Source organism: Ipomoea triloba, chromosome 10 (genome assembly GCF_003576645.1).
Source record: "Ipomoea triloba cultivar NCNSP0323 chromosome 10, ASM357664v1".
NCBI classification, from domain to species: domain Eukaryota; kingdom Viridiplantae; phylum Streptophyta; class Magnoliopsida; order Solanales; family Convolvulaceae; genus Ipomoea; species Ipomoea triloba.
Window position 1 is genome coordinate 9,162,552 of NC_044925.1, and position 19,661 is coordinate 9,182,212.

The window sequence follows — 19,661 nt, forward strand, 5'->3', positions numbered from 1 at the left end:
GTTTTTTTTTTTTTTTTTTGCTATTATTTTTTGTCTATATGGGTTTTTGGTATTAATATCTACCAGCTGCTATATTTATGTTTTTTTCTTAGTTGGAAAATATTTTTCTTATTATTTGTTTTTTTTTTCTGAGTTTGTTCTTATTATACTGAGTAGGTTTAGTTTTGTTTATTACTGGAATGAAAAGTGTCATTTAGCAATAAGTTTCATTTAGGTAAAGTATGAGGAGTATTTTCAGGTTTAGATTAGTGGTTATTTATTTCATTCTAGTAACTGTGATTTACTGGCTCCCGCATTTTTGAAATTATTGTCATGTTTTAAGGGTTGTTGTGTGTGTAGCAGTATTGTTCTGGACAGGGTGTTAGTAAGATAGGTTGGTAGTTGTGTGCCCACGGTGTGTTGATTCTGTGCCTGCCTTGCTGTTTTGTGATTGGAAGTTAGCAACTAGCAGTTTGTTTGCAAATATTATGTGTATTGTTTAATTGTTTAATTACTTATTATGTTGAGTTAGAAAAAATAAAATCTAACATTTCAGTTTTCTAAGTGGGATGAATTTTTTTTTTTTCATTTGAATGAATAGAGGCATGTATCAATTTGCTGCATTTAGATAAAGTAGGTGGAGTCATTTCAGTGTTAGATTGGAAGATAGGGTGCTAGTTGTGTGCCCACGGTGTATTGATTGTGTGCCTTACCTTGGTGAGTTGTGACGGGAAGTTAGTAACTGGAGGTCCTTTTTTATTTTGGATTATGTGTATTGTTTAATTAGTTATGTTGAGTTAGGATTGATGAAATAAAATATTTCAGGTTTCTAAGTCGGACTAGTTATTTGGTGTTTATATGTGTAAAGTATGGTTTCATTCATTGGTAAGGGGTTTGGATTAGTTAAGTGTGAGTTAGGTGTGTCATGATGCCTTTTAAAATTATTCATATGATTTATTAATTATTGTGTGCATAGATGCAGTGGATTGTGTGCCTAGGTTTGTTATATTGTGTGCATCGTTATGATGTATTGGGTTGGTTACTGGATATTGCGTGCCAAGGTGGTATTATCTTCTTTTTTTGTTTGGGTTTTATTGCGTTATTGGGGTATTGTTCTTTTTGTTTCTTGTGGTGTTTTGTTCGCGTTGTTATCCTTTGTTTTTGTTGGGTGCAGCTAAAAGAATTAGGGAAGCACCTTCAGTTGGGTGTTCGTCCCACCATCATAATGATGATGATGATTTTGTGGAAGATCCAGTTGTGGGTTTCCAAAGAGAGCGGCAGGCACCTATTCTGGATGCTTCGGATAGTGATCTCACCGCGGTTGAGCGGTTACGTTTTCCTGCTCTTAGAGTTAGGGTGCTGCCTGGGGTTTTTGTTGAGGCGCTGGAAGACCTTACGGCACAGCAAAGGAAGGATATTTGTGATATTGGGTTTGGTGCCGTCCTTGAGTTAAAGATTGAGAAATTGCCCGTTCGGTTGGGTCATTGGTTGCTGTCAAATTTCGATAGTGAGAGGATGTGTGTTAAGTTGGGTGAGGGTGAGGTCTTACCCGTTCGTGAGGAGGATGTTAGTTCTATTCTTGGATTCCCACGGGGTGCAGGTGTCATAACAAGGCGAAATCGCTATGCAAAGAGCAAGTTGTTAGCTGGGTGGCGGAAAAAGTTCGAGAAGACAGGACATGGTGTGTCCCCCACTGCGGTTGCAGGGCTTATTAAGAAGGATCTAGATGGGGGTATGTGGTTCAAGAGGCATTTTATGGTTCTGTTGATTTCCTCGTTGATTTCATCCATGGGCAATGGGTATTGTAATCAAATAGTGTTCCATCATTTGGACGATGTTGATACTATCTCACAACAGAATTGGTGTCGTTACCTGATTGAGGAGCTTGTTTCTACGCATGCGGTGTGGAGGGCAGGGGGTGATCCACGATTTTCGGGTCCTATCATCTTCTTGATTGTGAGTGCTTTAATTTTCGTATGAGTTTAATGATTTTTTTTTTGTTTGGGTTTTTTTCATGGTGTTGGTTGAATATATGTTTTATATATTCATTTGTTGTAGTTGTTATATTGTGATCGTGTTCGGCCTGCGATTCGTGCTGTGCCTCGGGCTGTCCCAGCGTTTAGGGGGTTGACATCGGAGATGCTACTTGGGCGCCAGGTCTTGGAGATTCGGGGGGGTGGTTTTGGGTCTGGTGAGCTTGAGCTTCCTTTTGCTGTGGCGTCTGATGCAGTGGCCGAGGTTGGTAGGTCGGCTGGTGGCGGTGGTGTGGATTTGGGAGGTGCTGGTGCTGGTGTTGAGGCCCCAGGGTCTCCTGTTTCTCCCCATAAGGTACTAGTTCTATTTTTTTAGGTGAACTTGTATATTTTCCTTACATAGTAGGTTATAATATTCCTTTGTGTCTTCTATGTTCTATATTATATCTTGTTTTTTCCATATTGTGAGTTTGGTTGGTGTTTTTTTTTCTTGTTTTATTTTAGACATTACTTGAGCGATTGGCTGACAAGACCGGGGAGCTTGCCAGATGCATTCTTGCACTTGTGCAGTTGGTGAACGAGGCTGTCGCGACTGGAGAGAATGATGTTAATTTTCGTCAGGTTTTAGAGGCTGTGCAGGTTCTAACTGGGGTGAAGCCACAACCGTCGATTCCCGAGTGCACTCGTGAACCATGCTCACAGCCCACATTTACTCAGTTCGATGATGAGTTCTGGGGTAATGCTGATATTATACAGGCATTAGCGGAGGTTGAGCGTGCCATATTGGAGAGGCCTAATTTGAAGGATTTCCCATCTTTTAGCCTTGGTTTGACTCAGGAGTTTGGGCGCGAAGCAGGGAGTGATGGGTGTAATATTGCTAGGGTGATTAATAAAGATCATGATGAGCATGGTGTGGGTGGTGGTTTTGCTCGGGTATGTTCCATTTGTATCTTTTATACTCATTGTTTGTGTGTGCCTGCTTTGTAATCTGTTTGTGCTCAGGGCCATTGCATTGTTGGCCAAGTTCTTAATGTTTGGAGTTCTTTGTCCTGCCGTCTTCATTTCTGTCTTGTGTTTTGGTTTGTGGGATGCAGGCTGGGAATATTGAGCAAGTTTCTGGTTCTCACCATGGGGGTTGCTCAGGTGTTGTTGACGAACAACAAGATCATGATGGGGGTGTGGTCGGTGGTTCAGATTTGGTGTGTTTTGTTTCGTACTATTTTATTATTTTTGGTCTCATTCGGTTATGTGTGTGTCCTCTTATTTGTTTTGGGGTTTTTTTTTATGGTGGTGTAATAACATTGGTATGTTTTATTCAGTCGGTTGGTGGCCTACGGTCAAAGGTGGTGGTTCAATTAAATGCTGCGGTCTCGGTAAGTATCATGTTTTTTTTCAATAGTTTTGTGTGCCTATTCGTTATGGGTGGTGTGCACGATTGTTAGCGTGAGTGGTCTGGGCTAGATGTTACTAAGGTATGTCGCTAGTGGGGTGCCCAAGTTGTATTGTTTGTGTGCCCTAACTTGGTAATTTGTGTCTTGAAGATTGCTACTGGCAGTTTTTTTTATGGGGTATGTGTACTGTTTTATTGATTAGGTTGATTTAGTGAAAATGAAATCCAATATTTTATCACTGTAATGCATGGACTCATTTATAAATTAGTTCCATAAAGATTTCGTAGGAGGAATGTTGGGATTTTTAAAGTAATAATTAATCACTTAATATTAATAATTGTATTTTATTGTTTCATTCATTTTTTGATTCATTTTTAATGTTATTTTCAATTTTTAGTTGGTGTTGTGTGTGGCGTTATTGTTTTGTACTAGTTGTGTGCCCATGGTAGTGATTGTGTGCCCATGCTGTATTCATTGTGTGCCCATGCTGTATTCATTGTGTGCCTTGGATTGTTAATTAGTGACTAGGTGATAGCTATTGGCATTTTTTTTGGTTATGTGTACTGTTTGATTATTTATGTTGAGTTAGGGAAAATGAAATCAAATATTTTATCACCATAATGCATGGACTCATTTATAAATTAGATCCATTCAGATTACGTAGGAGGAATGTTGGGAGTTTTAAAGCAATAATTAATCACTTAATATTAATAATTATATTCTATTGTTTCATTCATTTTTTGATTCATTTTTTAAGTTATTTTCATCTTTTAAGGGGTGTTGTGTGTGGCGGTATTGTTTTGTTCTAGTTGTGTGCCCATGATGTGTTGATTGTGTGCCCTTGCTGTATTGATTGTGTGACCTGGATTGTTAATTAGTGACTAGAAGATAGCTATTGACATTTTTTTTGGTTATGTGTACTGTTTGATCTGATTAATTATGTTGAGTTAGGGAAATTGAAATAAAATATTTTAGTTTTTTAAGTAGGAGTAGGTATGGATCTTTTATCACTGTAATGGATTTTTTTCATTAGTTAGTGGTTTATATTATTTAAGGTTTAGTTAGGTATAGTGTGTCGCTGTGAAATGATTCATATGATTTTTTGAAATGTTGTGTGTTATGGAGGTGTAATAACTTTGGTATGTTTTACTCAGCCGGTTAGTGATCTACGCTCAAAGGGGGGAGTTCAATTAAATGCTGGGGTCTCGGTAAGTAACATGTTATATTTCAATAGTTTTGTGTGCCTATTCGTTATGGGATGTGTGCACGTTTGGTACTTGTACATTGATCTTTCAGGTGTTTGGATTTTTATCTTTTGATTCGTGTTTGTTTGTTATATGCATGGAAAGTCTGAAGAATGGTTGGTGGGCGCTGTTTCTGGAGTTGTAGATACTCAGGTGTTGGTTACACCTTCGGAGGTTATTTCTTTAACTCATGTTTTGTCGTCATTTTCCCTTTTGGCATTATTAATCTACCATAACATTGTTTTGATTTTCTTGTGTGTTTCTAGCAGGTTGTTCCTCGTGTGGGGTCTTCATCTATTTGTCATGCTCCACGTAAGTCCAATAGACCAGCCCGTATTGTTTCGGGGTCAGTTTCTCATGCTGTTTCATGCAAGTCCAATGGACCTGCTCATACTGTTACGGGGCTAGTTTCTCATGGTGGTGTCCACTCTGTTGCTCCCGTGCCTTCTGTTGATTTATTGGATGATGTCAACTTCTCTAAGTGGGTGCTCGAGTATGGTAGTGATGATCTGTAAGTTTCTGTTGCATTTCTACTTCTTTGTCTTGGTGCGTGTGTTTTTTCCATTTGTGCTGAATGGTTGTTCGGTTTTGTAGGCGGGAGTTTTTATTCTCTTACAGTGGTCGGACTGTTAGTCGTGTTGATATTCGTTCTTTGGCACCTGGGGCGCAGGTTTCAGTGGGTGTGATTAATGCATGGTCGTGTATATTAAATTGCAGAGAACGTACCAAGGACCTGTCAGCACCAGCTAGGGTGTTTGCCTCTCCGTTCACTACTGTATGGTTATGGGCATTTATGTTTATTTTATTGTTTATGTTTGTGTTTCGTTGGGGTTGACATTTATCAACTAGTTCAACTTTCTTTTGGTTTACAGTTAAACACTGCGGTTTTGTTCAAAAAAATTGACAAGCTGAAGTTAGCTAGCTTTTCGAAGGCATTGGGTGCTGATTTTGCACTTGGCCCTTATAGAACATGGGGTGATGTTCATCTTGTAAGTGGTTTGCGAAGATTTCAATTTATACTGTTTATATACTTTATGCATATTGTGCCAAGGAGTTGGGGTGTGTGTGCCCATTACTTTACATGTGTGTGCTCAGCAGTTAGGCCATACATTTTTTACCATGGTCTCATACATTTTTGTTGTTGTTTCAGCTTTTCTTTCCCATCCTTCAACTTAATCATTTTTACCTCTTGTGTGTTGACTTCAAAACCGGACGACTTGAAATTATTGATAATTCTGCTTCCACTGAGCCCACCCGGTTGAAGTATGGTGACACCCTCGAAAATGTGGTACGCCTTCTTTCTGTTGTGTGCTTGTATGATCTTTCAATGGGTATTCTTGATGTGATGGTTTCTTTTCTTGTTTTTGTATTTTAGAAGCTGTTGTTGACCGAATATTTCACATCTGTTGGTGAGAAGTTCAAGTCGATTATTTGTGAGAATCTGAAGTGTAAAAGGTTGCCAATGAAGTGGCGGGACACCGGGAACGAGGTGGACTGTGGAGTGTATCTTATGCGGCACATGGAGAGTTATGTTGGTGAAAGAGCTACTAAATGGGATTGTGGGTTGACGAGGGGTGATAGATTACAGTTTCAACTGTTACGTTTGCGTTATATGAAGGAGCTATGCACAGTTGACATTAATGCACATCGTACCAGTAATGTGGCTCGTGCGTTGCGGTTTCTTTCCAGCCAATAAGTTTATATCCCTATTGTTAGTGGTTACTTTAGTTTTGGGGTTGGTGATCGAGTTCGATTGTTAATGTTTGGTCACGCTTTTGTTTGTTTACCAAATACTTTTCTCGTAGCATTGCAATATTATTCGTAGACTATTAGAATGTTTTTAAAGGATTACTTTGGTGGATTGTTTTTTTAGCAATTACCTCGGTGCGGCAGTGCATGCTCCTTATACGAACCAATTAATGAGCGGGGACGTATCCTGGTGTGTCTATTTCGCTTAAGTCGTGTGCCTGAGATGTTTTATTCGTGTGCCTAGGACGTTTAATTCGTGTGCCTAGGATGTTTAATTCGTGTGCCTGGACGGTTAATTCGTGTGCCTGGTGTGTACTATAAAAGCAGTTCAAAATGAACTAATTATAAGAGGGTTATAAGGTTAGTTTCCAAATGTTGTGTGCATATTCGCTTTAAATCATGTTCCTTTAATGGAAGTATAATTTTGTATATCATTTTCTTTTGATGGAAAGTTTTTTTTTTTTTTTTTAAATTCAAGCATTCAGAATTACTATCATAATACTAAACCCAGCATGCTTCAGTTTCGTCACAATTCCAGGAATTTATTGTTTCTCATGTTGGACCACCTATTGGTGTAGGTTCCATCCACTTGATCAAAATGTTCATTTTTGTTTTCCAGGTTCTCATAAATTACAAATGGGAACAACATTGCATCTCTCCCTCCCAGACAAAATGCAGTACATCTTACTAGATGAACTGACCAGGCTATATTTCTAGGTGTTATCTCTCAGGAGTAGGGGGGGATTGTCTTGCTTCATGTCCTTGTTTGACGTGCAGTTTTAGGCATTTAGTAATCCAAAATCTTTTTAATTCATGATTTGTAGTAATGATGAATATCATTATCCAAAGCCCTGCTTGTTCGGTTAATGGTAATAGTAAGAAAATTGTGTGCCTCAAGTTCAATCCCCAGGCCAAGATATTATATGACCAAAAAATAAATATGTAATTATCTATGTACAATTATTGCATTTTAATTACTTCCTTAGCCACCTACTTTATATCGTGTGACTTTAATGGATGAGTTTTGTGCTTGTGGTGGAATATAATACTTTCGTGTGCCTACATTAGTCATACAAGCAAATTCCTCAATGCGTAATTCTTTTTTTAACCAAAATATTCTACTTGATTGTAATGCGGAAAATTATGAATACATGAAAGGTAATTAATGGAATTGTATGTGAAATTTAAAATCAAAGTTATTTTCAATGTAGCCATGCTCTTTCAACTTCTCTATACCTATGCCTTCACTTTCTTATTTTGCTTCTTCTTTTTGTTTGGGTTGAGGGGACAGTTACGGAAGTCGTGTCGTGCTGGTTGTTCGTCACAATAATGACATTTTCGCCCATCTTTCTTGTTCTTTTCTATTGCTTTTTCGCGGGCACTCTTTAAACGCTTTCCGCTTCCTTTGTTCTTTGATATCTGTGGTGGCTTCACTGTTATGGTAGTGCTTGCAGGTGTGCCATAAAATGTCTCCAGTAACGGACTGTTGTTGCTTTTATCCTGTATCTTCCCTTTGCTCTTTAATAGTTTACCTTTGTGTTCCAGCATAAAGTTCAACATTTCTTTCATCTCTGACGTGTCCCCCTTTGATAATGCCATGCAGTTGTAGAATTCTTTCCACAGTTGTGCTGCTACTTTCGCGTCATCTACTTCTTTATTGCATGTTGCACTTTGGTCTTTGCCTGTTGAGCTTGTGTTTTGTGCCCAAGCATTTTTGGTCCACCTAGGAACTATGTACTTTGGTGGTATCATTTCAGCATCCTCATCCTTTAAAACTACAAATGCATGCCTGCATAAAATCCCCACCCTGTTGAACTTGCCACAGGAGCACTCGACTTCGTTGTTTGCTCTTTCATATTTTACTGTAAAAATCCTTGTTTGCCCTTCCTTTATTGTGTACACATACTTATCTCCTTCGTGATCTTTGTTTGTGATTTTGCATGAGAAGCACCCTTCGTATATCTCTGTTTGGACATCGTAAAACATCGTAATTGTGTATATTGAGGATGCGTGCTTCTCAATCATTAGTGGTGTCTTTATAGGTGGGAAGAAAGCTTCAGACTCTGCAACTAATCGTGATTGCTTGTGACATTGCATTTCAATCACACTTTCAAATTGTGTGAAGAACTCTAACAGTGTTCCACCTTTATTGATACATGTTCCAAATACACTGTTTTCGGCCTCAGACCTTGATGTTGTTCGCATAAGTCCACCCATATACACGTTGTTGAAATATGCCTCTATCCAATTCATTCTCTCGGCAAACAGGTCTGTGAACCACTTGTTGTTTCCTAGGCCGTACTTTGCCATTACTGCATGCCAGTTTGCTTCGAAATCTTCACGCCCTAGAGATTCATTCCACACCACTGCATTTAGTTTCTTCCGGAATGTTTCGTCCTTGGCTAATTTCCCACCCGCCTTTACTCCCACTTTTGTCATGATGTGCCACATACAGAAACGGTGCCTTGTCTCAGGGAACACCTGTGGTATTGCTTCCTTCATTGCTGGGTCTTGATCTGTTATTATGCAGGTAGGTGTATGATCCATGCTACTCTTGAATTTGGTAAGTAGCCATACGTAAGAGAGTGTATCCTCTCTTGAGATGAGACCTGCTGCAAAAGTCACGCACCGCTTATTGTTATCAATCCCGGTAAAAGGCACGAATACCATTTTGTACCTGCACAATATATCATTGATTTAGTACTTTAAGTTGGCACACAATCAATTTCAGCTAGGCACTCAATCTCTCAAATTGAGGCACACGTTAGTTGCATGAATGAGTATTTGTATTATTTTATTTCCTAACCTATTGGTGCGGTATGTAGCATCAAAAGAAACCATGTCTCCAAACTGTGTGTAGTTCTCTTTCGCTATTGGGTCAGCCCAGAATAGTCTTCGTAGTTGGTTTTCTTCGTCTACATCATACTCGAATGTATAGGCTGGGAACAATGTCTGTTTTTGCCTGTATTTGTCTATCACTGCTTGCGCATCGGCTTCATGCAGGTGCGCATTTACGTCTCTTTTGCAATTTCTAAAGTCCACACATGTTGCCCCAATTTTATCAAAACCACCTGTTAGTTCTTTGTATAGGTCGAATGCTTTTGATGTGCCTATGTTGGCTTTTGCACAGGCTGCTATGAATTCTTGATGACCAATATCCAAAGTACGATTTATTTTCAGGAATGGTCTTGCCAATTCTGAGCAGAGGGAGTGGTTGTGTTGTTCTTGCAATACGGTCACGACATAGTATCCATGTTTGTGCCGCCTAATGCCACATCTTGCCTTACAACCCACCCGGTTTGATACTCGTCGTCGGGTCTTTATGTTTGGTGTGATGTCCTCACTAGTAGTTTTGGTCCCGTCTGGTTCGCTGCTTGTGTGCCCTTCCCTAGAACACAACAAATACTTCACTTCTACTTCCCCATCTCGATTCTTCCTGATTGTGCTGCATCTTACATCGAAACCTCCCAAAGATGCATACTGTTGTAAAACTGCACACCATCATCTATTGTGTCAAAACGTTGGCCGATGTATGGCTTCTTTGTTTCATTACACTCTGGTAAAAATTCCTCTATCTCTTCGTGGCAATTTTGCGGTACAGATGCCTCGGGATTTGCTCCCTGTACACCTGAGCACATGATTTATTTATTGGTGTCAAACTTAGTATTATTATTGTTATCAGAATCCACCCTTATTCACCTTCTCATATTCCTGCAAGTATGTAATATGCATATGCCATTGATTGAATTATACATTCTAATCTCGTTTTTTAATTTCAGTCTGTTCATGTGTTCATAGTATTATACACGCTAGTCACACAACCAATACATATTAGGCACACAATTTAATCAGTTATCAAACATATTATACCTACTGCAGTTTTGAGAACTGACCGTATTCGTTCTCCGCATAGTAATTTGGTTCGCAATTCATCTCGCAATTATCTTCCATTGTAGACAGTAGTTCGCTGCTTTTTTCCCAGTTCTCGGAGAGCATCAGAGCGTGCGACAGTTTCTTTGTTGTTCATTCAATATTTGCTGTTGTTAATTGGCCAGTACTCTTATTGGCGTTGGTTTCCTTGTTAATGTATGAAACAATATCTTTTTAATTGTTAATTCTAGTCCTACACTAACCCAAATTACAGTGCAATGTCTTATTTGCCCTTGATTATAATTTGCAGCGTGTTTTCATCTTTTTATCCTAACAAATCTCAGCCATTAATTCTAATGTTTTGGATGATTGTGATGGGTCCTCATAATCCTTTATAATTAGGGGTCCTCATGTGAATAAGGGTCTATATATATATATATATATATATATACATATATATATATACCATACTTATACGTACATACATATATTATATAATACACTTAGCATCTCTAATTTAGATATTTAGGCATATTAACTACCACATCTCATCAACGCAACAATTTATACCTATATATTATGCAAAATACAATTTCATATATATTATACATACAATCATGTACACAATATTTCCACCTAGATCTCATCATATTTCAACCAATCAATCAATTATCCAATTTCAAGTGACCTTAACCTACTTAAGGGATTCCTTACCTTGAGAAGGTTTACTAACACCGTAGAAAGCAAATCTTGGACCTTTTCCCCAATTTTCAATCAAAACCCTAGGAGAAAAATTAACATCATAACAACAAATATTAAGAAACTAAGCTTAGATTCAAGGTCTAGGAAGGAAACTAAAGCTTTCTACCGAATAAAATTAAAGTTTTACCGAAAAACTTGAAACTTGTGAAGGAACTTTGGCTATGGAAGGTGAAACTTTAATGGAGGAAGGTGATGATCTTTCTCTCTCTTTTCTCTTGTGAATTCGGCCAAATGAAGAAGAAAGGGGAAAAAAATTGCTTTATATTTTTGATCTCACTTGGTTGACTAGTCCACATAAATATGTGGTAATTAATTGTGACAAGTGTCACTCACTTATGGTATGATCTTGAAAATATCTTGGCTAGACTGATTGGGATTAGAACAGATAAATTCTCGGTATAAAATAATTTAAATCAAATAATTTTCGAAACCAAAAAAAATTTATCCCAGACTAAAACTTAAAATTGGGCCAGGTTCGGTACACCGCGAAATTTAGCGATGCTACGATCAAAATAAATTTTCGTTGCTATGGGCTAATTTAATTAAATAGGAAATTCAAGAATAATAGTATGGTGTCTAATAATCCATTTCCTAGGACAATCGGGTCCGAACACCAGTTCCTAAAAATTTTACGGTTCGTGACCGGTACGTACGATCGCAGCTTATTGGAATTAGTGAGGGGTTACAAATCTCTTTATTCATGCTCAAATTGGGATATTGAGTTGAAAAGGACGAAAATACTGTTAGGAACATCATGTAATAGGTTTTGATGATACCAACTGTTAAGTAAGAATCCCCAAGTCTCGATACATAGGCAAAACAATGTAAGTTCGATAAGTAAACTAAGAGCGAAAATACAACCGGGTAATTTGAGCTCAACTCGGGAAATATTTAAGCTTAAGGTAAACTTGTTTGAACAACTTAGAAGTTTTCGTGTTGTAAGCAAACAGATAGATCAGAAGCAGGCACGAGACAACTCTGGAGGAATAAGGGTCTACGAGACATCAACTAAGTCTCGAGACACAAGCCAAGTTCGAGAGGTAAGGACCTCTCGATATACCTATCGAGTTCGAGACGTAAAGAATATTCGAGAGATAGACCTCTCGATACATGGGATTGAAACATCAAGTGGTCGAGACATCTTTTATGGTCTCGATAAACCGGCACTTCTCCAAGAGGCTGAATGTTAGTCAACATGTGCAGATAAAATACTCTAAGTTTGGAGAAGAAGAATATCATGGAGATAAAATATTGAAGAGGTGCTGAGCGGGAGGTTTCAAAATGGACGGAAGTGGATGACACGTCAGACCTCCACCACAAACGGTCAAGAAGTGCACCAATCCTGAAGTGGTCAGATTCCCCAAACAAGGAATGATGGGAACATAAAAAGAGTAACTTTATCCAAAAGAAGCAAGTGAAGCATGAACTCAAGAAAGTGGAATATGGAATATTCACTACAAAACAAAAGGCTCAAGTTACAAGACCACTACTCCATGAAAAATGCTGAAATTGTGCAAAGACCCATGTTCGGCGTGGGAGACCAATTTCAAACGGAATAGTTTTCCCTCCAACGGAACTATTCTTCTACTCTCATATATAAGGACGTAAAGACACAGAAGAAACGGGGTTTGTGAAAGAGGTCAAGAGGTTAACAAGAGGAGTCTGATAAAAACGTTCCAGTGCAAAGTGCTTAACTTGGAATATCATCCTGATATTCAATACAGCGAGAGAACACATCTTAGTGTTCGAAGAGAGTTACAAAGCTAAACTGTCATACATCCAGAAGGTGACCAAAGCTGCTCTACATCAAAGTTGATTCAACGATAGCTTGTGGTCAGATTGGAGATTGTTACATTCAACTGTGACTATCAACAACGTCTTGCTTTGGATTAAGCAAGGGAGGTGGAGTATCCTGGCTGCTGTCCGCATCAAAGTTGATTCAACGATAGCTTGTGGTCAGATTGGAGATTGTTACATTCAACTGTGACTATCAACAACGTCTTGCTTTGGATTAAGCAAGGGATGTGGAGTATCCTGGCTGCTGTCCGAGCGAAAGAAACCTGAGGCTTGACGCGGGCTTGGTGATCAAAGGTCAAGTGCTCGAGAGGTGGAGTAACTGGAAGCGGGGAGAAAAACCTGAGGAGAGGCGGAGTAACCTGGCTGCTGTCCGAGCGAAAGGAACCTGAGGCTTGACGCGGGCTTGGTGATCAAAGGTCAAGTGCTCGAGAGGTGGAGTAACAAGAAGCGGGGCGAAAAACCTGAGGCTTGAGGCGGGCTTCGTGATCAAAGCTCAAGCGCTCGATATTGTACTAAAAAGGGAAGTTTTTAGTGCAATCCTTCCAGGGAGTTTCTGGAAGAAGAGTGGACGTAGGCGGGTTGGCCGAACCACTTAAAAATCTCTCTTGCATTTACTTACTGTTTTTATCTCTCGCTAACCTCTCGATTGCACTGCATATAAACACACCTCTCGAACTAACTCAAACTCGTGCTAACTAAAAGGGGATAACATTTCCGCTGCGCATAAAACTTTGTCTTCACCTCGTGAGGTATCGAACCTAAACATCCTAAGTTCAATACACACGAGAGGTCGAAAAGATTTGCAAAATCTTATACAAGTCTATTCCCCCCCCCCTCTAGACTTGTACCCCATCCCCTTGGGACCAACAATTCGTATCAGAGCAAGTTCTCTGATCGATATAAACCTTTGTTTATATTGCCTAGAGATCCTTCTTTGAAAAATCTTCTTAAATATTTTCAAAGCACGAGATAATTTTTCAATATGGACAGCATGTTGTCGAGACATCTTCTTTTTGATCTTAGCAGGTTTGACGACTGGAAAACACGCATGCTTGCGTACTTATCAGCCCTCCATGATGAGATGGCCGAGGTTATAACTTCTGGACCAGTCAAGATCCTAATGGTTAATACTGCTGCAGTTCAAACCCAAGAAACACCAAAGTACATCCCAAAACCTAGCGAAGAATGGACCAGTGAAGAGAAACAACCTGGACAATATTGCCAAGGATATTCTCTTCAGAGCTATAGACGAAACCATCTTCCCAAAAGTGAGGAAGTGCAAAACGGCAAAAGAGGTATGGGAAACTTTGATGTTAATTGGTGAAGGTGACGAACAGGAAAAGGAAAACAAGCTCACCGTAGCCATGAAGAAGTTCGAAGACTTCAAGATGAAGCCAGGAGAGAGCATCGACAGCATGGAGTCTCGGTTCATGAAGCTCACAACCGAGATCAGTGACCTTGAAAAGGAGATCCCACAAAAGGAGCTGAACCTGAAGGTCTTACGTGGCCTCACTAAGGAGTGGGAAGTAAAGGTGATCACGATGAGAGATCACCGAGATCTGAAGGAAACCACAACAGACAAACTCTTCCGGGATCTCAAAGCCTTCGAGTTCGAGATGTTCCCAAGAGATGAGGACATTGTGGATCGACGAAACGTAGCACTTGTTGCTGAGCAACCATCCACATCTTCAAGGTCAGACTCTAATCCTATGAATGTTATGTCTGACGAACAGTTTGCTCTCTTTGTGAGAAAGTTCAGGAAATACATGAAGATGAACCAGGAGAGCAACAAAAGTTCACCTTCCTCCTCAAGAAGGAAAAATGAGAGATATCCATCCAGAAGGACGGAGGAGGAAAATCAGGGTCTATGCTACAACTGTAGAAGACCGGGACATTTCAAGGCCGAATGCCCTTACCCACTAGTAAGCAAGCATCAGGGCCAAGAAGGCAAGGATTCCAAGAGAATAGAGGAATCCAGGGAGAAGCCAACACAAGGTGGCTTCAAAGGATCATCAAAGACGTATCAGCGCAGGAAGGCGCTTGTTGCTGAAGAATTCGAGAGGACAATCGAGGAGTCCGAGACGTCGAGCTCCAGCGAAAGCAGCAGCAGCTCAGAGGATGAGAGGGGGCTCATCTGCTTATACACCGAGGAAGAGGAGAATCAATGCCTAATGGCCATTGACAACGAGGTAACCTCTACTCCTACATCTCGCTGCTCTACTTCTACCTCTCGTTGTTCTTCATTTAAAAGCGATGAGGACCCCTTCGAGATGTTGGAATCGCTCAGAAGGAACCTTAACATCGCCAATAGCACTCATGCTAGAGTGATGGATGAAAACAGCAAGCTAACTGCTGAAAGAGATATGCTTAAGAACGTCTCGAAAGAGAATTTGGAGCTGACTCTCAAAGTAAGTGAGTTAGAAGCCAAAGTAATCCTACTATCTGAAGAGTGCAAAGCTCGAGAGACGAGAGAGCTTAATCTTCGAAAGGTCATAGCATCATACACTAATTCCTCCAAAGCTATGGAGAAAATGGTGGTTGATCACAGACCTACAAGTGATAGAACCGGTCTAGGGTTCCATCAAGACCATCTCTCGAGAGATAAACAGACCAATGGTTTGGGAACTTCAAGAAATGGAGGATCTCAACCCAAACCAAATAAAGGTCATAAAGGACCAACAGAAAAGACCAGAGTAGCTATTCATAAACCGTCCCTATACACCAGCAATGGAAAGTATAGGAAAGCTACGAAGAATGGCCGGGTAAACAATATCGAGAGATCACCTTGCTATCTCTCGCAAGGCCATTCCAAGTACAAAAAGAGCTACACTCCATATAATGCACCTCAAGGCAAATATGGAAGGTCTGAGATCCACATAGTTAGGAACTCACGGATGGAGAAAGGAAGACTCTATCCATCTAGTGAGAATTGGTCATCAAATCACAAGTTCTGGAAGAAACCTCACTTTCAGCAATTTCACATGACCAAACAGCGTATGAAAGGCATGGTGCATAAGCCGGTCGAAAAGTCTCTACCTAAGTTGATTTATGCACCAAAGAGGCCTAAAACCTTTGCTAGCATTCCTTATAATTATCAAACGTACAATGGCTACATTGCGCCTAGGCCTGGAATAATGGGCACAAGGTATAAATGGATGCCTAAACTCACTAACCCACCAGGACCCAAAGTTTGGGTACCTAAACTTGCTTGATTTCCTTGCAGGACACCAGGGACATGTGGTTCATTGACAGTGGATGTTCGAGACATATGACGGGAAATCTAACACTGCTAGAGAACATCCAACCTATCGAAGGTCCCTTGGTGACATTTGGCGACAACGAGAAGAAGGGACGCACAAAAGCTGTTGGTGAAATTCAAAAGAATGAGCTGGTTATTAAGGGAGTATCCTACGTTGAAGGGCTCAAGTTCAATCTCCTTAGTACAAGCCAGTTCTGTGACAAGGGCTACAAAGTTATCTTCACCAAAAGCAAATGCCAGATTATGAACGAGGAATCTCTCGAAGTCGTCTTGGAAGCAGCAAGGAAAGGAAACATGTACATAGTGGATTGGAGGTCTGCAAAACCATCCCTATGTATGCTAGCAAGGAGCAAGGAAGATTTATGCTGGGATTGGCATAGTAAGCTTAGTCATCTGAACTTCAAGACTATCAACAAGCTTACTAAGAGGAACTTAGTGGAAGGACTGCCCAAAGTGACGTTTCGAAAGGATAAAATCTGTGAGGCATGTCAACGTTGCAAACAGATCAAATCCTCTTTCAAGAGCAAAGCCGATACATCATCCACTAGACCATTAAGTCTTCTTCACATGGACTTATTTGGCCCAGTGGATCCACCCAGCATAAAGGGAAAGAAGTACACTCTTGTGGTAGTGGATGACTACACAAGATTCACTTGGACCGTGTTCTTAACCAAGAAAAGCGAGACAAAAATTGCCCTACCAAATCTCTTGAAACAAGTTCAAGTTGAAAAGGAAGTCTCGATACTAAAGATCCGGTCAGATCAAGGTGGAGAGTTCGTTAATCAAGTAATCGAGAGCTACTGCAACGAGAACGGAATTCATCATCAACTATCAGCTGCTCGAACACCTCAACAAAACGGGGTTGCTGAAAGAAGGAACAGAACTCTCAAAGAAGCCGCAAGGACCATGCTCTCGCAAGCCAACATATCACAAGGATTTTGGGCAGAAGCAATCAACACAGCGTGCTACACCCAAAATCGGTCCTTGATAGTAAAAGGAGTTGGAAAGACTCCATATGAGTTGTGGAATGGAAGAAAACCGAATGTAAGCCACTTCCACTCATTCGGGTGCAAATGCTATATTCACAACAATGGGAAGACTCAACGAAGAACTTTTGAAGAAAAGGCAGATGATGGAGTATTTCTGGGATACTCATCGACAAGCAAAGCACTCAGAGTCTTCAACAAGCGGAGTTTGGTGGTTGAAGAGTCCATACATGTTACCTTTGATGAAAGGGCATCAACAGATCAACCATCAAAGACAACGGAAGCTGCTGAGGAAGATCAGCCAGAGTCTATCGAGAGATCAAACTTACCTCTCGAAGACAAGCAGTCGATAGTTCGAGACGTAGCAGAACTCCAGTCAGAATCAGATGATAAAGAGTCTACCAAGAAGAAAGCGCCTGACTCAGTTGATCAAAACCAGATCATAGATGTTCAACCCATATCTCAACCTTCAATGGAAGTATCAACTGAGGAGCCGCAACCCGACCTAAGATGGCTGAGAAGTCACCCTGCTGATCAAGTGATCGGAGATGTACGTGACAGAGTTCGAACCAGATCAGCTTACAGAGAAAGCATGTTTGCTTGTTTTCTATCTCAAATAGAGCCTAAGGTGATCGATGAGGCTCTAAGCGACGCAGATTGGGTGCAAGCAATGCAAGAGGAACTTCATCAGTTCGAGAGGAACGACGTTTGGGAACTAGTTCCGAGACCTCATCATCAGAATGTCATTGGTACAAAGTGGGTTTTCAGAAACAAGATGAATGAGGATGGAGTTATCGTTAGGAACAAGGCCAGACTTGTTGTCAAAGGTTATTGCCAGGAGGAAGGGATAGATTTTGATGAAACCTTCGCTCCAGTGGCACGTCTCGAAGCCATATGCATCTTTCTCGCATATGCCGCCTTCAAAGACTTTAAGGTATATCAAATGGATGTCAAGAGCGCTTTTCTAAACGGACTTCTCGAAGAAGAGGTGTACGTTGAACAACCTCCGGGTTTCTTGAAGGACGTAGGAGCTGACAAAGTATACAAGTTGAAGAAGGCACTCTACGGCTTAAAACAAGCTCCAAGAGCTTGGTACGATACCTTATCCTCTTTTCTACTTCAGTGTGGGTTCACCAAAGGCCTAGTGGACAAAACATTGTTTAGGATTAAGGATGGGGATCACATCTTATTGGTGCAAATCTATGTGGACGATATCATTTTTGGTAGCACCAATCCAGACTTGTGCGAGAAGTTCTCCAGTTTGATGAAAGGAAAGTTCGAGATGAGCATGATGGGAGAGCTCAACTACTTCCTTGGACTACAAGTGAGACAGCTTAAGGAAGGTATCTTCATCAACCAGGAGAAATACACCAAGGATCTGCTCAGGAAATACAACATAGAAGGGAAATCCTCAGTCAAAGTACCTATGGGAACCTCTCTATGTATCGATGTCGACAGCGAAGGTCGAGAGGTCGATCAAACCACTTATCGAGGTATCATCGGATCTCTTCTTTATCTAACTGCAAGTAGACCAGACATATCCTTTGCAGTAGGTGTATGTGCTAGATTTCAGGCAAGTCCTAAGGAAAGTCACCTAAATGCATCCAAAAAGATTCTTAGATATCTAAAGGGTACGCAGAGTGTTGGGCTCTGGTATTCGAAAGGTGGATCTTTCGAACTTATGGGTTATTCAGATGCGGACTTTGCCGGTTGTAAGATAGATCGAAAGAGCACATCAGGGACATGTCAGTTTCTAGGTGGAAGACTTGTCTCATGGTTTAGCAAGAAACAACATTCGATAGCTACAAGCACTGCTGAGGCAGAATATGTAGCAGCTGGAAGTTGTTGTGCTCAGATCTTATGGATGAAGCAACAGCTAATGGATTATGGTGTTGAGTGTAAGGAGGTTAAAATTATGTGTGACAATACAAGTGCTATTGCCATCACCCACAACCCAGTGTTACACTCCAGAACAAAGCATATTGATATTAAGTATCACTTCATCCGAGACCACGTTGAGAAAAAGGACATCACTTTGGAATATGTTGCAACGGAGGAGCAACTAGCAGATATTTTCACAAAAGCGTTATGTGAAAATAGATTCTCTCAACTAAGGTTAGAATTGGGAATGATAGAGTTGGGTTGAATGGTCACCCGATCAGTTTGTCTACATACATTATGTCTCGAAGACGCATGTGAGGGGCGGTTTCATCAACTTTATGGCAGCTTTGGAGTTACACAAGCATTGAATGGTCATTCATATTGCATCCCGTGACTCAACAGTGGTAACCCTATTGGGCTATAAATAAGAGGGTTTCTTTCAGAAGTTCATACCATCAACTTCCCATGGAGAAAAAGAAAGGAAAAGATGATGTTCCATTCTTTTATAGAGGAAAGAAACCGGCAGTCAAGTCCAAAGATTTTCAAGGAGAAAACTATCCAGAATCAACGAAGGGTGAACAGATTACGGAGCTTCCTGATAATCCAAGCAAGAATCCTATTCCCATCCAAGGTGAATGGATCCCCAAATACGAGGAGATCCACAACGATGGGATACTGGAATCGGGAGAAGAGTCCTGCACAAGAGGGACTCCTACTGCTGCACATTCTGGAAAAGGGCCTTCCTCAACCAAATGGAGAACCAAGGGAAA

General features: G+C 40.5%; 1 protein-coding gene across 1 annotated transcript in view; it reads right to left on the reverse strand.

Annotated features, from left to right (window-relative positions):
• Positions 1-7,572: 7,572 nt before the first annotated feature.
• LOC116033112 (protein FAR1-RELATED SEQUENCE 5-like) overlaps positions 7,573-19,661 on the reverse strand; it is a 42,217-nt gene continuing 30,128 nt past the window's right edge. Inside the window, exons 3-5 of the mRNA XM_031275865.1 lie at positions 10,036-10,047; positions 9,143-9,816; positions 7,573-9,013 (exon numbers count right to left, since the gene is read on the reverse strand). Coding sequence (XP_031131725.1) covers positions 7,573-9,013; positions 9,143-9,816; positions 10,036-10,047 — 2,127 coding nt within the window. The remainder of the gene's footprint in view (positions 9,014-9,142; positions 9,817-10,035; positions 10,048-19,661) is intronic.